A 20,393-nucleotide genomic window follows, 5' to 3' on the forward strand; every position below is an offset into this window, starting at 1 on the left:
GTCTGTGTCTTCTCTAGCATTGGTCAAGTCTCCTGGGATTCCAGCTGTAGAACTCTCTGTGTGCCTGAGTGGCTAAGCACAGTGAGGTATTGGAAACATAAAGGGACACTATAAGTCTACAGGGGGGAAAATGAAATGACTCAGATTCATACTGCTAGAAAGATACATGAACAACATGAAAAAAAGGGAAGAAAGTATCCCAAACAAATCTGCATACTATATCAATATAATCCAATGAGAGTAGGAAAATGTCAGAAAGGGAATTCAGAATGTACATAATTAAAATGATCTGAGAAGCAAAGAATGAGCTAAAAGAGCAAATGGAGGCAATGAATGATCACAACAATAAAAAGTTAAAATAGCAAATAGGAAGCAGAAGAGATAGATTTTGAAGAATAAAAACAGAAATCATTAAAATGAAGAAAACAATAAATCAAATTAAAAATTTGAAAGAAACCATAACAACAGACTTGAAAATTGGAAGAGAGAACTTCAGACAATAAAGACAAAGTACTTAATCTTGAAAACAATGTTGACCAAACAGAAAAGATGGTCAGAAATCATGAACAGAACATCCAAGAATTATGGGATATCATGAAAAGACCAAATTGAAGAATTATTGAGCTTGAATAAGGCACAGAACCACAAACCAAAAGAATGAATAATCTAATAAATAAAACAATGTCAGAAAGTTTTACAAATCTGAAAAATGAAATGGAAAATCAAATACAAGATGTTTTCAGGACACCAAATATACAAAATCACGATAGATCCACGACAAGTCACCTTATAATCAAAATGTCTAACATTCAAAATAAAGGTAGAATTTTAAATGCTGCAAGAGAAAAGCAACAGATTACATAAACCAATACCAATATCAGAAGATTTCCCTGCCCAGACCACAAAAACTAGAAGGGCTTGAAAAAATATATTTTGAGCTTGGAATAAAATGGATGTCAACAAGAATATTGTACCCAGCAAAAGTTGCCTTCAGATCTGATGATAAAATAAAATCCTTCCATGATAAACAAAAGCTAAAATAATTTACAAATAGAAAGCTTGCACTAAAGAACATTCTGAGCAAAATATTTCATGAGGAGGAAGTGAAAAACAACAATGCAAGTCATCTAAGTGGGGAACTACCCTAGAGAAAAACCAATGAAAGAAGAAACCAAGTCAAGTTAAAAAACAAAAATAAGGCAAAGTGATCGAGAATACAAGTCATAGCTCAATAACAAGGATAGAATCACTTCTTTAACAACATAAGACCCTGGCACCCGCTCCCTTTGTCTATCCTCTTTTTCTCACAGCTGAGTCCCTGCTAGTCTTGAATGTGCGCTTGAAGCAGCCTGGAGCAGAATGGTCTCTGGTTGCCATAGGATCTGTGATGCCACCGTGTTCTCGGGTCACTCCTCTATGACCTCAGGTGGAATCTTGGGTGCAGGCGCCATGTCACCTGAGACAGTCTTCAAAGTTAATGTTGTCCAAGGCTTCACAAACCCTCTGGAGACTGCAAACAAGTGCCTTCTCCTACCTAAGCCTAGAAGTGCCGCACCCTTCACAACCTGGCTCCCCAGAGCCTGCTCCCTCCCCTTTGATTAGAGAACTTCTCCCATGAACGGTTCTCATATCACAGGAGAACTGGCAAGCAATTGATGCATTTTTTCTGAGTGGAAGTGACGGCACCTGAATGAAGGTAGGATCAAGGATATGACTTTCAGCCACGATCTCTCAGTAATGAATCGTGAGAGTAATAACTGAGAACAGAACAAGCAGAAAATTGAAACTGGATGAGGAATGTTTTCTTTTTGCCACCTGGTTTCGCTTCAGGGACCCCTAACCCCATGGGCCATCAACACTTGCCTTTGCCTTGTTATATCTCACAACAGTATCCGGCTGAATTGCTGAAGCACCCCTTCACTGAGGGAAACAGGCATAGCACAGGAGGAACAACTTCCTCTGCCTCACCCTTCCCTGAGATGATGAGAAAGATCCATCACCAAAACTGGCTTGTCCGTTATGCACATGTCTCTGCTGTTTAGAAATTTTCAAAAGAAAATGACAAATGGAAAAATAAGAAACAAATAGGATCGAGGAATTAATCAGTAGATTGTGAATATACTGCTGAGGGTTGCATATGCGAATGATCCCCAAAGTCTCCTTTCCTAGTCACCACTTGAGCATATTCTCAATCCCACATAGTCCTGCCTCTGTCCCTGCTCCCTGCGTCCTTGGATCCCTGATACAAATTTGTGCTCAGATTTCAGCTACATCCCTTTTACTCCTTAAGTGAACAGGAGAAAGTCTGTCCCTCAGGACACACCTCTGGTCTTGGGTATTGACATGCAAAAGAGAACCTTGTTGGATTGTGGTGAACAAGAGGATTAAGAATTCCTTAGGCATCAGTTTGGCTTGGTCTTGATTGCTTGTCTGCATACATTTTCACCAATTAGGATGGTAAGAGATCAAGTGTTGTAACTCAGAGCAGGCAGTCGGGCACTGGCGATATAACCCATCCCATAGAGAGCCTGCCTCCCATGCCCATAGACCGGGGTTCGAGACCCCAGCACTGTTAGACTCGGAGAGTACAAATAAACCAGACCGAATCCCAGTCTCCCAAACCGCCATCCTCTCACCTCTTACTTTTCTTTTCTCCTCTCCTCACAAAATCAATCAACACTGGATAACAGCACCACTTTCAACTGCAACCCATTTACAAGGACACCTTTCTCTTTACAAATGTGCTCCAAGAGATCAGAGCTGCACAGACAGCAGCTTTTGTTCCTGCAGTTGCTCTGACAGTTTGGCTTGCAGTGCTGGGGTCCAGACGTAGCAGGAGTCCATGGGTTCCACACTGGTAAACGGGGTGTGGGGAGACAGCGTCGGCAGTGGATGGAGAATGAAAGACACAGACTCTAGTTCTGGTGCAATCAATCCCATTTTATTCTGGGGAAGGCTGGGTTTATATACATTTTTCTTCAGGCTTTGATGACAGGCTTATGATTAATAAAATCAAAGAAATTTCCATAGCATAGGCAGAAATTGTTTTTACCGAAAGATTATGAGAAAACAGTAACCTTACAGATTATTCTTACTTAATCACAATTATTTTGAAAATATCTAATTACATCAATGAGCTAATACAATGTTTATTTCCTTAATATCTAAACTCTTTATGACCTAAGACTATTTTTATTACTTTTGCGGTAAAGCGATAGACAAATAATGTCATGTGACCATCTCTACTAGGTCCTTCTGGCTAATATCTAAATTGCCGAGTTAAGGGTTACAGGAGGGCAGCAGTCCCAATGGTTAATATGTACCAACGTTTATTATAGGGGTGACATATTCTTTGTAGGAAGGAAGGAATGTTGTGAAACCTTATTCTTTTACCTTACCACCACATATTAACAAAGCCATCATCTGGATTAAACCACCCTGTAGGACACAGGGGGAGATCTATATCTACCTTCTCTAAGGGCTTGCCTTTAGGTGGGTACCAGGGCTTGCCATTGATAAAATAAGCTAGTCCATATCTAGTAGATACTGTGAGAGATGCTTTGTGCTTAGAACTTGGGGAAACATTGTTATATATAAATTTCTGTGCCCCAACAGGTTCTGGCTATGCCAGTAAATGCAATGTTTGATTTTTACATAATAAAAACATTCTCCTGTAGTGAGGTTAACATCACAGGGTTTCAACATGTGTTTTTGTCTCCATGATGTTTTTCTGGAAATTTGTAGAATTATTCCCATCACTTCTAGCAAGATCCTCAGACTGAAGTGAGTAATATATTATTAGGAAAACTCCATAGAATAACATCCAAGCTAGGGAGGCAAACATCTGGCTACAGTCCTTTTAGGATGAGTCTCTGCAATCATCCTTCAGTGGAACTCTGTCAAGCACTGCAAGGAGAGCCAGGTGCCCCCGCATTGCCGTGGCTTGCTTGTGACATCTTGATGAGTAATGGTAGCATTTGCAGCTGAATTGATGTCAGCCACGGTAGGTAGCATTCAGGAATATCACAGGGGATTGACAACCTACTCTCCCAATATCACTGTAGCTCCAGTGTCAAGAGGAATGGAGCACTTTTATGCACTCTTGTTAATTTTCATGGACCTGCTCAAGAGATGCAGCCTAGAATTGGGTGAAGCACAACAACTCGTGGTGTCAGTTGCTCTCATGTATACCGGGGATCAGGGAATGAACGTCTTGTGCTTAGGAGGGTGAGAAATGACACAAAATTCCTCATTCCGAGATCTCACACCGGAGGGAGGAAACCAGAGACATTAGGAATATGGCATGTGGGGGGGGATAGAAACATGTCAAGAAAGAAAGCGGCTTGGACGCTTTGCAAATGCTTGAGGTATGCATTTTCTTCTCAGTATGAAAAGGTTGTTTATTATGGAACCCCTCCTGTTTTGACATTCAGGTTTTGCCAATGTAGGGTCTTCACGATTGAATATTCCCAGAACTTTTGGGGTTGATTTTCTGAGATTGTGGTGAACTCTTCATTCGGAGAGCCAGGGAATAGTGTTGCATATTCCAGGATCAGCTGGTTTAAATTTTTTTTTTTTTTTGTGTGTCCATATACAACTAAAATTTTAAAAAAACATTTAAAAGAACAACTATATAGAAAAATGTTCACAGGATAATGTTAAGTTTTCAAAAAGTACAAAAACAGGTCCCGTCTAAATCCGGCTTTGTTGGATTCACACATGGGATGGTGTGGGAGTCAGAAGGTGTGCAACCCCGGGACGGCTGCGGCGTCCACGGCCACCCTGGCGCGGGCCATGGGATTTCTGTCTCTACAGTGAGCACGGATTACTCGCATGGTGGACACTCACTTATTTTTCAGACGTATCCCTCAATGCCAAACACGTCCACGGTGTTGTCCAGCAGCTTCACTCTGACGTACAGGTGCTTCTCCTGCATGCCAGGTGGCCGTGTCTGCCCTGGCTCCAGGGTGCTCACTCCCACGGGGGTCTGGGTACTCAAGCGTATCCCTGCAGTCTGCAGGACTCTGTATGTTCCTTCTATCTCCCCCATTCCTCATCAGTTAGAGACGAAAACATTCAGCCTCCTTTTCCAGCAAGATCTGATCTTTGTTCATGTCTTCGTTCTCCACTTTCCTGCCGCCTCTCTTGAGCCTTTCGGAACGGAAGTTTTCATAGTGAAGGTCCTGGGTCACCTCCTGGAGGTCCTGCATGTGGGTGCTGAGATGGTGGAGAGCACCACGGACAGGTACTGAGGAACAGTCCGCAGAAGAGGCGAGTGCAGCATGTTTCAGGGGGTCCCCGGGGGTCTCCTCAGTGCCAATGCACACCAGGATGCTGGGTGCACCTGCACTGAAGGCCCTGTCGGAAGAACACACCAGGCTCTTACATGAGCATCGTTCTCAGCTTCAGAAAGTCGTTGTGCTCCGGGTTCTCCACCTCCACGACACCCCACGGGTAGAGGCGACCTCTGACCTTCTTGCCTTTGGCTTCAATCAACTGGTTGGATCCAACCACAGAGAATGGGATACTGGCCTTGAGAAGTCTAGTCTGCTCTTTAAAATCTTCATCTTCATCTGATTCTGCATCAGGTAAGTGATAGATTTTGATGTTATGTTCTTCAATTTCATCCAGAATCCTCTTCTTCAACCGCTCTCGCTCCTTCAGAGTGAGAGTGTCGGCTTTTGCGATGACAGGCACTATATTCACCTTGTTGTGTATTGCTTTCATAAAGGCGACATCCAAGGGCTTCAGTCCATGTCCAAAAGGCGAGATGAAGTAGAAGCAGCAGTGCACCCTGTTGTCAATGATGTGCCGCCTGTTCAAGCCACTCTCGTCGTGCAGGTAGCGCTCGAACTGCTCATCGATGTAGGAGATGATCGTCTTGAAACAGTCCCTGCAGTTGATGGCATCCCCATAGCCAGGTGTGTCCACAACTGTAAGGCGAAGCTTGACCCCACGCTCTTCAATCTCAACAGTGGAAGCCTCGATTTGGACAGTTCTTTCAATTTTCTCTGCGGCTCCAGGTATGATTCTTTCTGGGTAGAGATCAGTCAGGAATAGGCTATTTATGAGAGTCGACTTTCCTAGACCCGATTCACCAACCACCATCAATGTGAACTCAAAACCTTTTTTCACTGATTTCCGGTGAACTTGATTGGGAAGATTTGCAAATCCAACATAGCCAGGAGTTTCTGGATTTATAAACTGAGTTGGTTGTTGCTTAGACATCTTTCCTGGTGTCTCCTCTATCTTATGAGCTTGGCTTCCTCACGCTAATAAGAGTGGAACAGGTAATGAGAATCTTCGCCTTACGGGCAACTGGACTGGGGGAAAGGGCGTTTCTCTAAAAGGAGCCAGGTGGCCGCTAAGGGTAAGGGCGGCCGGGGATGGGCAGGTGGTGGCATGAGTGCGGAGGGCTGACGGGGAGGGGGCCTTCGCCTCTGTCCTCCCCTCCAGGAAGATGGCGGCAGCACCGAGCTGGGAGCGCCGAGCGGGGCCGGCCCGGGCTGGCAAGCCGCCCGCGGGCTGCTCTAGCTGGTTTAAATTTTAAGTCCTGGGGAAGGTGCTGTGATGTTCGGAAAGCCCTGGCTCATGATCCTTGCGCCAGAGAACTCTCAGAATCAGTACACGGATATTCGGCAGTCCCTTGGGAGCAACAAAAAGAGACACAACATTTCAAGTGCATTGATGCACTTGCAATGACATTAGGGTCAGTGTTCATGGTTGCAGACACAATGAACGGGCAATAACTACTTCCTGAATTAGTAGTGTATGATGAGGCTGTTCTATGTCGAGGAATGTGTGGGTTGAACATGAACAGTGATGAGTCTCATAGTGTCTCTTCTCTGAAGTTGTTTTCCAGGAAGAGCCTCTCCAGCGTTTCTTGGAAGCCCTGCACCATTGCACTTGCAGCGGGGCCTAGGTTCAAAGCTGATGTTATGTGCTGTGAAACTGTGCTCATCATGCCATCACCAGACTTTTATTTCATTCACGGGCTTGTAGGCTGCTCCCTCCCGGGGCTAGTTGGATAACTCCTGGCAATATCGCACAGACCCTTGGGACCGAGGGGCATTTGTCTGGTCAAGAAGACGAACCATTGGGTGAATGCAGATGGGCAAGGCCTTTGTGCTTCTTGAGGTGCATTGACGTGCCCCTGGAAAAATCCCACCAGGTAACTTTCTGGGCGCAGCGGAGTCGTAAAGCAGCAGCCGAGCAGGTGGGGCCTGGGAGTTGGAGTGAGCACCGAACAACTCTCCTTTTCTGCCAGGTAAGTCCTGACCTCCATCCAACATGCTGAGTGAGTGACTCCCTCTTTTCTTCATGAGCCACCGAGGAGCCAACCACCTTCCCGTGGAAGACGCACATCCCATGTTCCAGCTGTCTCCTTTCCAGACTTTGTAGCTTAGCAGGGGAAACCCCACAGATGGAATCTGATGTGTCCCATTTCAATGATCACTTAAGCCTGGGCGCTGCACTGCATGCTCTACTGAGCTTAGCGCTCACCACACATCTCCCTTTGTGGCTGCTGGGCCTCTAGTCTAGTTTCCAGACTCTGAAGAAAACCCAGGCCTTCCAGGTCCCTGAGGAATGGGGTCGGAAGGCAAATCCTCTGGTGCCGGTGGTAAGCTTGTTGAGCCACGTCTTCTCAGGCACACTCGGCCCCAGCCTGTCCCACTGGATATTGTTTGGGCTAAGAGCGTGCAGTAGAGCCAGGTGAGCCTGCTGTCAGTATGAATGGTGGGGCCATAGGAGCACAGCGCCCCCTAGCGGGCCTGGGTGGAAATGTGAGCTGTCAGGCTTCACTGGGAACCCTGGTCCTGCATGGCTAATATGGAATTTATCGCTCACGGGGCTGCATACCCCTTACAAACCTGCATACATGGTTTCTAGTTGACCAGGCAACAAGGATAGAATCATTTGTTTAAAAATACAAGACCCTGGCACCCTCTACATTCGTCTATCCTCTTATCCTCACAGGTGAGCCGGAGCTTGTCTTGAATGTGGGCATGAAGTGGCCAGGAGCACCATGGTCTGGTTGCCATGGGATCCGTGACGCCACCGTGTCCTCGGGCAGATCCTCTGTGTCCTCAGGTGGAATCTGGAGGGCAGGTGCCATGTCACGTGAGCCAGGCTTCATAGTTCATGTTGCCCAAAGGCTTCACAATCCCTCTGGGGAGTGCAAGGAAGTTCCCTCTCCTACAGGAGCCTAGAAGCCCCACACCCTTGAGGACCTAGCTGCCCAGAGCCTGCTCCCTCCCTTTTGATTAGAGGAGTTCTCCCATGAATTTTTCACATATCACAAGAGAACTGGTAAGCAATTGATGCATATTTCTGAGTGGAAGTGAACGCACCTGAATGAATGGGTGATGAAGTATATGCGTTTCCGTCACGATCTCTCTGTAATGAATCTTGAGAGTAATAATTGAAAACATAACGAGTAGAAATTGAACCTGGAGGAGTTCCTTGTTGCCTAGTCAACTAGGAACCAGGCTGTACGCGGTATGCTTACCAGTGATAATTCCCTCCACGTCCCGGAAGGACCAGGTTTCCCACTGAAGCCTGACAGCTCGCACTTACACCCTGGCCCACTAGTGTGAGCTGTGTTCCGTTTGCCAAAACATTCATACTGAGAACCTGCTCACCTGGATCTACTGCAGGCTATTAGCCCCAATGTCCAGTGGAATAGCCTGGGACACAGTGGTATTGAGAAAACATGGCTCATCATGCTTAACACCGGCACCAGTTGGATTCGCACTCCAACCCCACTCCTCTATGATTGGGAATACCCGGTTTTCTTCAGAGTCAGGAAACTAGCCTAGAAGCCTGGTCGCCACACTGAGAGATGGGTGGTTAGTGCTCAGCCTAGTACAGCATGCAGTGCAGCGCCGGGTCTTATGTGATCATTGAATTGGGACACATCACATTCCATCTGTTTGATTTCCTCTATTAACCTACAAATTCTGGAAGTGAGACTGCTGGAACCTGAGATGTGCATCTTCCATGTGATAGTGTTTGGCTCCTCAGGTGGCTCATGAAGCAAGGAAGGAGTCTTTCACTCAGCATATTGGATGGAGGACAGGACGGACTTGACAAGAAAGGAGAGTTGTTCTGTGCTCACTCCAACTGCCAGACCCCACCTGCACGGCTTCTGCATTATGACTCTTTTGCACCCAGAAAATTCCCTGCTGGGACATTTCAAGGGGCTCATCAAAACTCCTCAAGATGCAGAAATGCCTTGCCAATCTGCATTCACAAAATGGTTTGACTTCTTGACCAGACAAATGCCGCCTCAGTCCCAAGGGTCTGTGCGCTATCACCTGGAATCATCCAACCAGCCCTGGGAGGGATCAGACTACAAGCAGGTGAATGAAATAACAGCCTGGTGATGGCATGATGAGTACAGTTTCACAAGGCATAATACCAGGCTTGAACACAGAAACTTCTGTAAGTAGAATGATGCAGCGCTTCCAAACTGAATTTTCAAAAAGGGTGAGTGAGGACATTTGGAAAAGCTGGAGAGGGTCCTGCTGTAAAACAACTTCAGAGAAGAGACACTATGAAAGCCGTCATTGTTCATGGTCAACCCACAAAATCCTCGACATATATACAGACTCATAATACAGTACTAATACAGGAAGTAGTTATTTTCCATTCATTCTGTATGCAACGATGAACACCGTCTCTACTCTCATTTTGAGTACATCAATGCTCTTGAAATGTCCTATCTCTTTCTGTTGCTCCCAAGGGACATCCGAATATACCTATAATGACTCCGATATTTTTCTGGCACAAGAACCATGAGCAAAGGCTTTCCTAACATCAAAGTATGTACCCCACGACCTACAATTTAAACAAGATGATCCTGGAATATGCAACACAATCCCTGTCTGTCAGAATAAAGAGTTCACCACAATCTCAGAAAAGTAATCCCCAAAAGGTCTATGAATATTCAAGTGGGAAGACCCTACATTGGCAAAACATGAATATCAAACCAGAAGTGGTTCCATAATAACCTACATTTTAATAGAATAACTGAGCAGAAAAATCATACCTCAAACATTTGCCTAATGTCAAATCCGTTTTCTTTCTGGACATGTTTCTATCCCCTGCCCACATTCCACATGCCTAATTTTACTGGTGTCCTTCTTCCGGTGTGAGATCTTGGAAGGAGGTGTTTGTGTCATTCCTTACCCTCCAAAGCACAATGCATTCATTCCCAGATGCCCGGTAAACATGAGAGCAACTCACACCTGTAGTCTTTGTTATACTTCACCCTATTATAGGCTGCATCTGTTGAGGCATCCATCACAATAAACAAGTGTGCATTAAAGGGTCCCAATCCTCTTGAGACTGGAGCTCCAATGATCTTGGGAGATTAGGTTATAAAGCCCGTATGATACTCCTGAATGCTACCACTAGAGGCTCACATCAATTCAGCCCCAAATCCTACCATTATTCATCAAGAAGTCACAAGCAAGCCACTGCAAAGCCAATCTGTCAGAGAACTTCCAGGTACAAGAGCGGCTGTCTTTTGTGTTCAGCTCTTGGTTTTCCAGTTGACACTGAGGTTCAAGTGAGAAGTGCTCATGTGTGGAAGTCCCCTTCATTGGCAGAGGGTATGGTGTATGTCCAAAAAGCCTGAAGTAAGCCAGGTATGATTGCATTTGTCATTTTGAATTTTCTGCCACTGAAACTTGGTGAAAAATGCACAGGGGAGAAAGGTGGTGAAGAATAACTCACAAAAGCATACTCATGAGAGACCCGTGATCTCTGTCCTTCAGAGAGTAGAGTGAGGTCATGGAAGGAGTACTGTGAAGAAATACAGGTGAGTGTGCAGCACTGCTCTCTTGGACCACATTTGCAAATGGAATTGTGTTCGTGGAAATGGGTTGACGGTGAAACTGGTGCTGTTTTCCAGTGTTGATTCATTTTGTGAGGAGAGGAGAAAAAAAAAGTAAGAGGTGAGAGTATGGAAGGTTGGGAGGCTCCAAATGTGTCTCATTTGTTTGTTTGCGATTTCAGTAATCTAACTATGGTGGGGTCTCGAACCTTGGTCTCCAGCATTGGAGGCCAGCTCTCTACGTGATGGGGTATATCGCCCACACAGGAATGTCTGCTCTGAGTTGCAACACTTGATCATTGGAGTCCTAATTTGTGAAAAAGTTGGCAGTCAAGCAATCATGACCAAACCAAACATTGCCTAAGGAATTCTTAATCCTCCTGTTCAGGACAATACAGCAAGAAACACTTTTGCTTGTCATTACCCAAGACCAGCGGTGTGTCCTGAGGAACAGATATTTCCCCTCTTCCCTTAAGAAGGAAAACCAATGTAACTGATCTCTGAGCACAAATTTGTATCAGAGACCCAAGGACCCAAGAGCAGGGGCAGAGGTAGGATTATGGGGGATTGAGACGATGCTCAATTGGTGAGTACGAATGGAGACTTTGGGGATCATTCACCTATACAACTCTAACCAATATATTCACCATCAACTGATTAATTTCTCGATCCTCTTTTTTTCTTATTGTTCCATTTGTCATTTTCTTTTGCAAAATTCTAAACAGCAGAGACCTGTGCATAATGGACAAGCCAGTTTTGGTGATGGATCTTGCCCATCATCTCAGGAAAGTGTGAGGCAGAGGAAGTTGTTCCTCCTGTGCTATGCCTGTTTCCCTCAGTGAGGCGATGCTTCAGCAATTTAGCCGGATGCTGTTGTGAGATATAACAAGGCAAGGGCAAGTGTTGATGTCTCATGGTGTCTGGTCTCCCAGAAGTGAAACGTGGTGGCAAAAAGAAAACATTCCTCATCCAGTTTCAATTTTCTGCTCATTGTTTTCAGTTATTACTCTCGAGATTCATTACAGAGAGTTCATGGCTGAAGGACGTATCCGTGATTCTACATTCATTCAGGTGCATTCACTTCCACTCAGAAAAATGCATCAATTGCTTACCAGTTCTCCTGTGATATGAGAAACATTCATGGGAGAAGTCCTCCCATCAAAGGGAAGGGAGCAGGTTCTGGGCAGCTAGGTTGTGAAGGTCGCGGGGCTTCTAGGCTCTGGTAGGAGAAGGCACTTGGTTGCACTCCCCAGAGAGTTTGTGAAGCCTTGGGCAACATAAACTTTGAAGACTGGCTCACGTGACATGGCGCCTGCACCCCAGATTCCACCTGTGGTGACAGAGCAGTGGCCCAAGAACACAGTGGCCTCAGGGATCTCATGGCAACCAGAGACCATTCCGCTCCTGGCCACTTCAAGCCCATATTCAAGACAAGCAGCCCCTCAGCTGTGAGGGTAAGAGGATAAACGAAGGGAGCGGGTGCCAGGGTCTTGTGTTTTTAAACAAATGATTCTATCCTTGTTGATGGTCAACTAGAAACCAGAGGGTAAGCGGTACACAGCCCTGTGGGCAAAAAATCCCTCTATATCCAGGCAGGACCTGGGTTCCCACTGAAGCCTGACAGCTCGCACTTCCACCAGGACCGCTAGGGTGTGCTGTCCTCCATTGGCCCCACCATTCGTACTGACAGCAGCTCACCTGGCTCTACTGCAGGCTATTAGCCCCCACAATGTCCAGGGAAACAGGGTGGGACCAAGGGGTGCCTGAGAAAACGTGGCTCATCAAGCTTACCACTGGCACCAGTGGATTTGTACTCCGCACCTACTCCTCCTGGTTTGGGAATGCCCAGGTTTTCTTCAGTGTCAGGAATCTAGCCTAGAGGCCTAGCAGCCACACAGAGAGATAGGTGGTGAGTGCTCAGCTCAGTACAGCAGGCAGTGCAGCGCCGGGGCTTAAGTGATCATTGAATTGGGACACGTCACATACCATCTGTCGTGTTTCCTCTCCTAACCTACAGTGTCTGCAAAGGAGACAGCTGGAACATAGGATGTGCATGTCCACGTGAAAGTGTTTGGCTCCTCTGGTGGCTCAAGAAGAATGGAGGGAGTCATTCACTCAGCATGTTGGAGGGAATACAGGAGAGACCTGACAAGAAAGGAGAGTTGTTCTTTGCTCCCTCCAACTGCCAAGACCTACTTGGTTGGCTGCTGTTTTATGGCTCCACTGCACCCAGAAACTTTTCTGCTGGTATTTCTCCAGGGGCACATCAAACCACCTGAAGATGCAGAAATGTCTTGCCTATCTGCATTCACACAATGGTTCGTCTTCTTGTCCAGACAGTTGCCGTTTGGTCTCAAGGGCCTGTGAGATATTGCCAGGAGTCATCTAACCAGTCCTGGGAGGTAGTAGACTACAAGCCAGTAAATAAAATAACAGCCTTTTGTTGGCATGATGAGCACAGTTTCACAGAGTATAACACCAGGTTTGAATATAGACCTTGCTGAAAGTTGAATGGTCCTAATCTTCCAAGCTGAATATTCAAAAGGGGAGAGTAAGGACATTTGGGAGGCAAGAAAAGCTGGATGGTGTCATGCTGGAAAACAACTTCAGTGAAGAGACACTATGAAACTCTCATTTTTTATGGTCCACCCACAAACTCTACATCATATATTCAGCCTCATCATACAGTACAAATACAGGAAGTAGTTGTTGCCTGTTCATTCTGTATTCAACCATGTACACCTACCCTAATTTCATTTAAACTACATCAATGCCCTTGAAAATTTCTTTCTCTTTCTGTTGCATCCAAGGGACAGCCAAATTATTATCTATATGCAGGTTCATATCATGTTTCACTAGGTTACATAGTACAGTTAGCTTTGAACATATACAGGTCACATAACTTGCTTGCCTTTCAGAGTTCAGTAGTACCAAAGGTTATTATATTAAGATAATGTCTTCAGTCCTCATGGACAGAGGAGATGCAAAGCACTTCTAAGCCTTTCAACCAGGTTGCCTATTTAGTCATAAGGAGATTTCTTGACTTAAGGACTTTTGTTCCCCTGTACATTAACTGACCTAAAACCCCTACAACTCTCCTTTTGTGTTTTGTAGGGTCTTTTGAAAAGATATGACTTTTCTTCTCTTTAAGGAATGTGGAGGTGGAAAGCAAAACCAATATTGACAAAAAGAAGCTCAGCATAATAAGACAAGTATCAATAAACATCCTCCAATGAAAATCTGTTTGATCCATGTAAAGTTTGGTAGCCCTAAGGTTTACCAATCTAATAATTCTCAACTCCATCATCTTTCTGCATCTTCTTTACAATGTCCTTAAAGTGATCCCTTCGAATGTGGTTACTATTATATGAGGTAGTATACTATTATGTTATATGTTGTTCAATTGAAGCAACATATATTATTACTATCTTGAGATTCTTTATGATATAACAAAAGCAAATATCAATAGCAAACCTATTATCAAAAATAACTTGATCATAAAAATTTCAAAAGAATTAACAAATTTTGCTAAGTATAGTGGCACCCAATTGAGATACAACGCAGAGAAATAACAAAATAGTAGCCAACATAGTTGTGAAACTTGGGACAAGTTTGACAAACAGAGATATAACCAAATTTTCTGGGGTTCATTCTAAGCCCATCTAGGCTAGTAATTGTTGAGTAGATTTGTTAAATTTGTTATATCCCCCCAAGTCGCTAGATGATTAGAAAACCCAAAGTTTTTGGGGCCTGGGTTCTTGTTGCAAGTTTCTTCTTTGAATCAGGGTCCTCTTTATCCAGGGTCAAATGGAATTTGGGAATCAGATTATGAAGTCCTCGATGCCAACTCATGATGATTGATGAGATTCACACACCTGGGAGGAATCTGGACAGGACCTGTAGGAGTAAAAACAGCACCATATTCACTTCTCCAAATAATCAAAGGTACAAGGTCCTGTCATATTGGCTCTGGTGGAACTCAGTGTTTTATATAAATCTTTGGTAGTGGTTCCTTAGGGGTAAAGTGCCTGCCCAAGGCAGAGGACCAGCAATGTGTATTATCTTTATACTGCACAATAAGAGCATTTATTTTGAAGAAGGCAATATTGAGAGGTTTATTAACATGAGTAAGGCTAGGTCCCTTTTTTGTTTTAGTTTTAGAAGACATTTTAAGTGTTCAATGTGCACATTCAACTAAGGCCTGTCCAATATGATTGTGAGAAATTCCATGGGTTAGAATAATATTCCATTGATTACAAAACTGAACAAACTAACTAGAAATATAAGCTGGGGCATTGTCGGCTTTCAAATGAAGAGTTTTACCCATGGTGGCCATGCCAAAGAGCACATGAGAGATACAAGTTAAGACTTTCTCTGAACAGTGTACACTGGCCCATATAAGGACTGAGGATGTATCTGTGGTAACATGTAAAGAGGAATAGTGATGCACATGAGGAAAATGTGTTGCAACCATCTGCTAAAGGGAATTAGAATGTAAATCTCAAGGGTTAAGTTTCACAAGTAGGGGAACATAATGGTGTGAAATGAGAGCAACTAACAATAAAATAGGCCTCCTTAGAGAAAAAAGAAAAGGATTTCCTTAAAGAATGAGAATTTTGATGAAAAAAATTTGTTACTCCACAGCATTTATAAAAAGAGAATAAAGTGATTTTATAGAAGCATCAGCATGAACAGTTCCTTCAGTGAGAGGTTTTAGTGTGGCTACATATGTGAGGAAGAAATACTGGAGCTGTATAATCCTGTAAAAGAGAATGGAGAGTGATAAACAGGGATAACAAATTAGGTTCCACACATCATAGATGCTAAGGCCTTTGAGGCTAGATGATCAACTAAGGAGCAGGCTTCTTTACCCTGGTTTGGACAGGCAGGTGGATGGATATGGAGAGCAGGTCTCTGTGCTGCCTGAGGCCATTTGATTTTCACACTGCCCCCAGCTGTGGAGGGTGGGGATAGGATCCCAACTCACTCCTGGCTACCACATGTATGGCCATGAGGTGTGATCACATGATCAAAACTTCTGGAGTTCAACTGGATCCCACAGACTGAGAGGGCTCCTGTGCCATGGACTCAGGACCAAGGACCTGGGACCTTAGGGAATGCCACCCTGCCTGACCCTGTCCACCTCAGGAGACCAGAGGAAACAGGAAGATTGCCTGCTTCTGGTCATGGAGGCTGTCTTTGTGCCCTGTGAGTCTCTCCAGGGACACCTGCCCCAGTCGTGGGCTCTGGGAATAAATTGAAAAGCACTGCTCTTCCTCTGTGTGAACTTGGGCAACTGTATATTTCTGTTTTCTGTCAAGACTCTCAAGACTGGCTGGGGTCTCATCTGCCTTGTGCTTGGTGCCAGAGTGTTGGGAGGAAGTGCCTACCTGAACTGCTGAATTGTCTTTCTTCTTTGTCTTCAGGATCCCCTCTCGATGTCACAATGACTAGACAGGAGTACTTGGACCTGGTGCAGCCAACTCACCAAGTGCCCCATGGATCTAGTTCCTTCCCTAAGCCACATAGCTGGCAGAGGTCGGTGGGCTGGTGCTACCCAGGTCCTCAACTCCCCCAATACAGGTGGCAGAGCTATTTCTCCTGACCAGTGAGTGGACAGAGATGAATCCTGAAACACCTGTCCTCCACAATGAGACATAAAACAGGATTAGGGGGAGCCTCAGCTGGGGTGCTGAGAATGTGTCCCTTTAAGGTTTTCATTTTCAACCAGGCCTGTGTGTCCTGACTGGTTTCTGCTTCTGTCAATCACATAAATATTCCAGTTGCAGAGTGTGGGGATTTGGTCTTTCTTTCCAACTACCAGGATTCCACATTGGAGTAAGTGTCCCATTTCATGGGAAAGTAAACTGAGGACCTGGGTGATTGTGACTATCCAGGTACCACCTGGGGTGAAGTGTACCCTCAACTCAGGGGAGTGAATCCTCTAATCTCTGAGGAGACAGACTTCCTCAGGGTTCTGGACTCTCCTCTGTTTGGCATGGGGACATTCACCACCCTCCTGAAACCCAACTGCAATATAAACACTGATGATATCAACAACAACCCAGCCTGACAAATGCTGATGGACTGGTCAAGACTCCTGGAAGCAACGTAGATGCACCCCATTTGATGAAGCCTTGACTTGGTCAGCAACCAGTCTTAGTGGTGACAGGAGGGGCAGAGCAGCTCCCAGAACTACCCCAACTCCTTGAGTCCTCCCAGTATCCCAGGAGGAGGGCTGTCTCCATTGCCTTCCCTGACAGGGAGTTCCAGCCACCTTGTCATGTTTATGTGCCAGTGTGAAAGACCAGGAGTCAGCCCCAAGGATCAGTATGCTCCTGTAAAGGATTAGGACAAGAGGTGGACTTGTCAAATTGACCAATACATAAGTTTTGCTTATTTTCTGTGTGGTGACTAAGCTTCACCCAGGTCACCTGCACATTACAGCAGGAAACCCACAGTTTTCCAAACAGAAAAATAGCCCAGAGATATCCTGGTTCTGATCCTGTGGACCTGTGGTACATCATCTTACCCCTCAAGGGAACTTCGCAGATGGGATAAAGCTAAGGTTCTGAATGTGGGGAGGTGACCCAGGAGGCCCAGGTTCCTGATGTCACCCCAGCTTCTTAGTAGATGGAAGCCAGAGGCCAGGGATCAGAGACAGACCAGATAGCTGCTGTCCTTGCTCCAAAATGGTCCTTCCCACACTTGTGTCTTCAGGCCTGTGAGGCCAGGAAGCCCACACCAGCCAGATATGCCTGGGTCTCCCTCTCCCTTCATCAACTTGGTCCCAAAATTCCTCCCACCCAGAACCACGCCTCCACATTCTGCAGCTGGATCTGCTCAGAGCAGCTCTGGTGTGGCACCTCCTCTCCTGCTTTGGTCTCTGTGTCCTATCCCCTTCTACATTGCAGATGCATGACCTCTGCTGGCACAGAGCCTTCCAGTGGCCCACTCAGGGCACAGGGTCTGCCTCATCTATGTCCTGCCACTCCTACATTTGACAAGGTTCTCTTGGAGTAGAGGATCTGACACTTGACATGATTTTGTTGGAGTAGGGGATTCAACACTTGACACGGTTCTATTGATCATCCTCCCTCTTGGGAGCCTTAGGAGTGGCATATCTCCATGTGTTGTAGCTTTTTAATATTAATAATCAATATATTATTAGAAACTTATTGGAAAAACATTGGGAAGGTTTTACTGTATTGGGACACAAAATAGTACACAGTAAAAATTTAACAATACATAGATATAATATATGGAAATAAAGAATTATAGTTGTGCTTGAGTTAAAAGGAGCCTGTGATGGCCTTAGTATAGTAATAGATGAATAAAGAGGCATTCCTCAGAGCTTGGATGCAGTGTTTAGCCTTTGTTCATTTCCAAGTTTTAATAGTTGATTCTAGAGATATTTTACATAATAAAAACATTTAGTTTAGTCATAAATATAATTTGTGCTTTTCCTATGTTTAGTCTAATTTTTTGAGAATAAGAATAAGATTGTAGTCTGCCATTATATAAAATAGAATAGATTAAATATTAACTATAAGTTGATTTTTTTCCCTTTAATAATAGTAAAAGGTTTTCACTGTTAAACACTGGAGTTCATGGTGGGGGTAATTTTTCAGTAAATCTAGTAATGAGTTTATTCCAAAGGGTAAAGTCTGGCATATCATGGTGCCCTCAGTTTAGCTGGGAGACATGGTTATTTTAATTTAACTGGGAGGCAAGGTTGTTTTAATCTAGCTGGGAAATAAGGTTTTTTGGTCTGGGCTGTCATAGAGAGAGAATATGTACTTTGAGAAGAAGCATAGATTGTACTTATGACACCTTATTTTAAACTAACCATTTAATGATATGATCATTACTACAGAAAATATATCTACAAAAAGGCAGGCAAAAAAAAAAAAAAAGATTCTGCCTCAGAGTACTTGGTATCTCTGTCTGCTATTTCTCCACAGTGGCAAGACCTCTCATCCACCTATGATCCCTGATCCCTGCTAGGGCTGGACCCTGGCAAGTTCATTACTTGTTTTATGTGCTTGAAGTCCTGGTTCCATGGTAATAATAAGGAGATAGAAATCCAGATCCAGCATGCCTGGTTCAACCCAGCTCTGCTACTTAATCGCTGCATGAACAGGGGTTGGTGATTGAACATTCCTGGGCCTCAATGGCCTTACATGTAAATGGGGTGTCATGAAAGAACCTAATTCCTAGGGTTTGGGGGAGTAAGTTTGAGGCACACAAAATATCTTAAGGTGTCTCTGTCCCCTGGTGCACCCAAGATACGGTCTGCAATTCCAGCACCATAACATGACCATCCCCCATTTCTGAAGGTCTGCTGGTGAATGACAATCTGGGTATGGGTATAAGGGTCTTCCTGTACCCCCTGCTGTCCAGAATGTGCAGGTCAGTTCCTCTGCTGTGACTCTGGCACGTGGTTGGCAGCATTGTGATGAGTAGAGTATCTGGACTGGCCATGTGAGGCAACAGGCCTTGCACAGCCCTCTCCAAGGAGGGGTGCCTGCAGAATGCAGCACCAGAGCCCACCACTCTGTGTGCCCAGCAGCACTAGAAGGTACATGGAGCAATCTTCACATGCAAACTTGGCCACTGAGTCACTCCATGTGCCAAGGAGAAATGACCTCTCCACAGCTCCAGGGCAGGACTCACATCAGTAGCCTCAGGCACTTTTCATTTACTTCTGGCTCCTGTCCATTCCTACACCCCACTGTTGAATACAGGTCCAGAGGACTTTGGACTCTGGCAAACCCAGAGGAAACTCAGCACACTGAAGAATGCCCAGGGTACCTTGGATAGTGAGATTGTCCAAATTGCTGGGGATGTGTCCTCTCTGAGGGGATGAGACATGAGGCTTCAGAAGGAGCCCAGACACTGCAGACCCTGAAGCTCCCATTGCACACCACACCACACATGCTCCAAGGATATCAGAGCACTCAGACCACACCCAGGCCCTCTGCCCATACTCCAGACCCAGCCCCAACTCCAGAAGGAGAAGTACAGCCGAGAATCCAGAAGCACATCCTGGAAAATTACCTGCTTTGGTGTGCCTGTTCTGTGTCAACTGGGAACTGCAGGTGACACAACATCTAGAAGGCTAGGCAGCATGGAGAAGCAGGTGTCCTACAGGAAGTGTGGCTGACTCAAGCCAGGACATGTGTTCTTTTCCTGGACACAGTGGTCTGCCTATGGAGGCAGTCCCTCTCTTCCCACCCCTGTCTCAGCTTCTCCTCCCTCACCACCTCTCCCTCCCTCTCTCTTTCGTGGCTCCTCCACAGGAGGTTTCTGCCTCCCACCAGAGAGACCCCAACTCCCAGGTCTCTGTCCAACCTGCCAGCCCCTCTGAGACACAAGCCCCACTTCCCTCATTTCCGGATATTTCTCTGAATTATCTGGTATTGTCAGAGAATGGTTCCTGCTTCTCACCACTGACAAGAAACAGTAACAGGAATGGAAAAGAGAAAAACCCTCAATTAAGGCCACCCTGAACCTTCACCAGGATACACCCTGCAACATTCTTCTGAAGTCC

General features: G+C 45.2%; 1 protein-coding gene across 1 annotated transcript; it reads right to left on the reverse strand.

Moving 5' to 3' along the window:
* Positions 1-5,045: 5,045 nt before the first annotated feature.
* On the reverse strand, positions 5,046-6,461 carry LOC306652715 (septin-2-like). The gene is made up of 2 exons (XM_079125464.1): positions 5,387-6,461; positions 5,046-5,217 (listed from the first exon to the last, which is right to left on the reverse strand). Exons 1-2 carry the CDS (start codon positions 6,226-6,228, stop codon positions 5,061-5,063), a joined length of 999 nt encoding a protein of 332 aa, XP_078981590.1. The 5' UTR covers positions 6,229-6,461; the 3' UTR covers positions 5,046-5,060.
* Positions 6,462-20,393: the final 13,932 nt, after the last annotated feature.

Source organism: Sciurus vulgaris, assembly GCF_902686455.1.
Source record: "Sciurus vulgaris genome assembly, contig: HiC_scaffold_516_arrow_ctg1, whole genome shotgun sequence".
Taxonomy (NCBI): domain Eukaryota; kingdom Metazoa; phylum Chordata; class Mammalia; order Rodentia; family Sciuridae; genus Sciurus; species Sciurus vulgaris.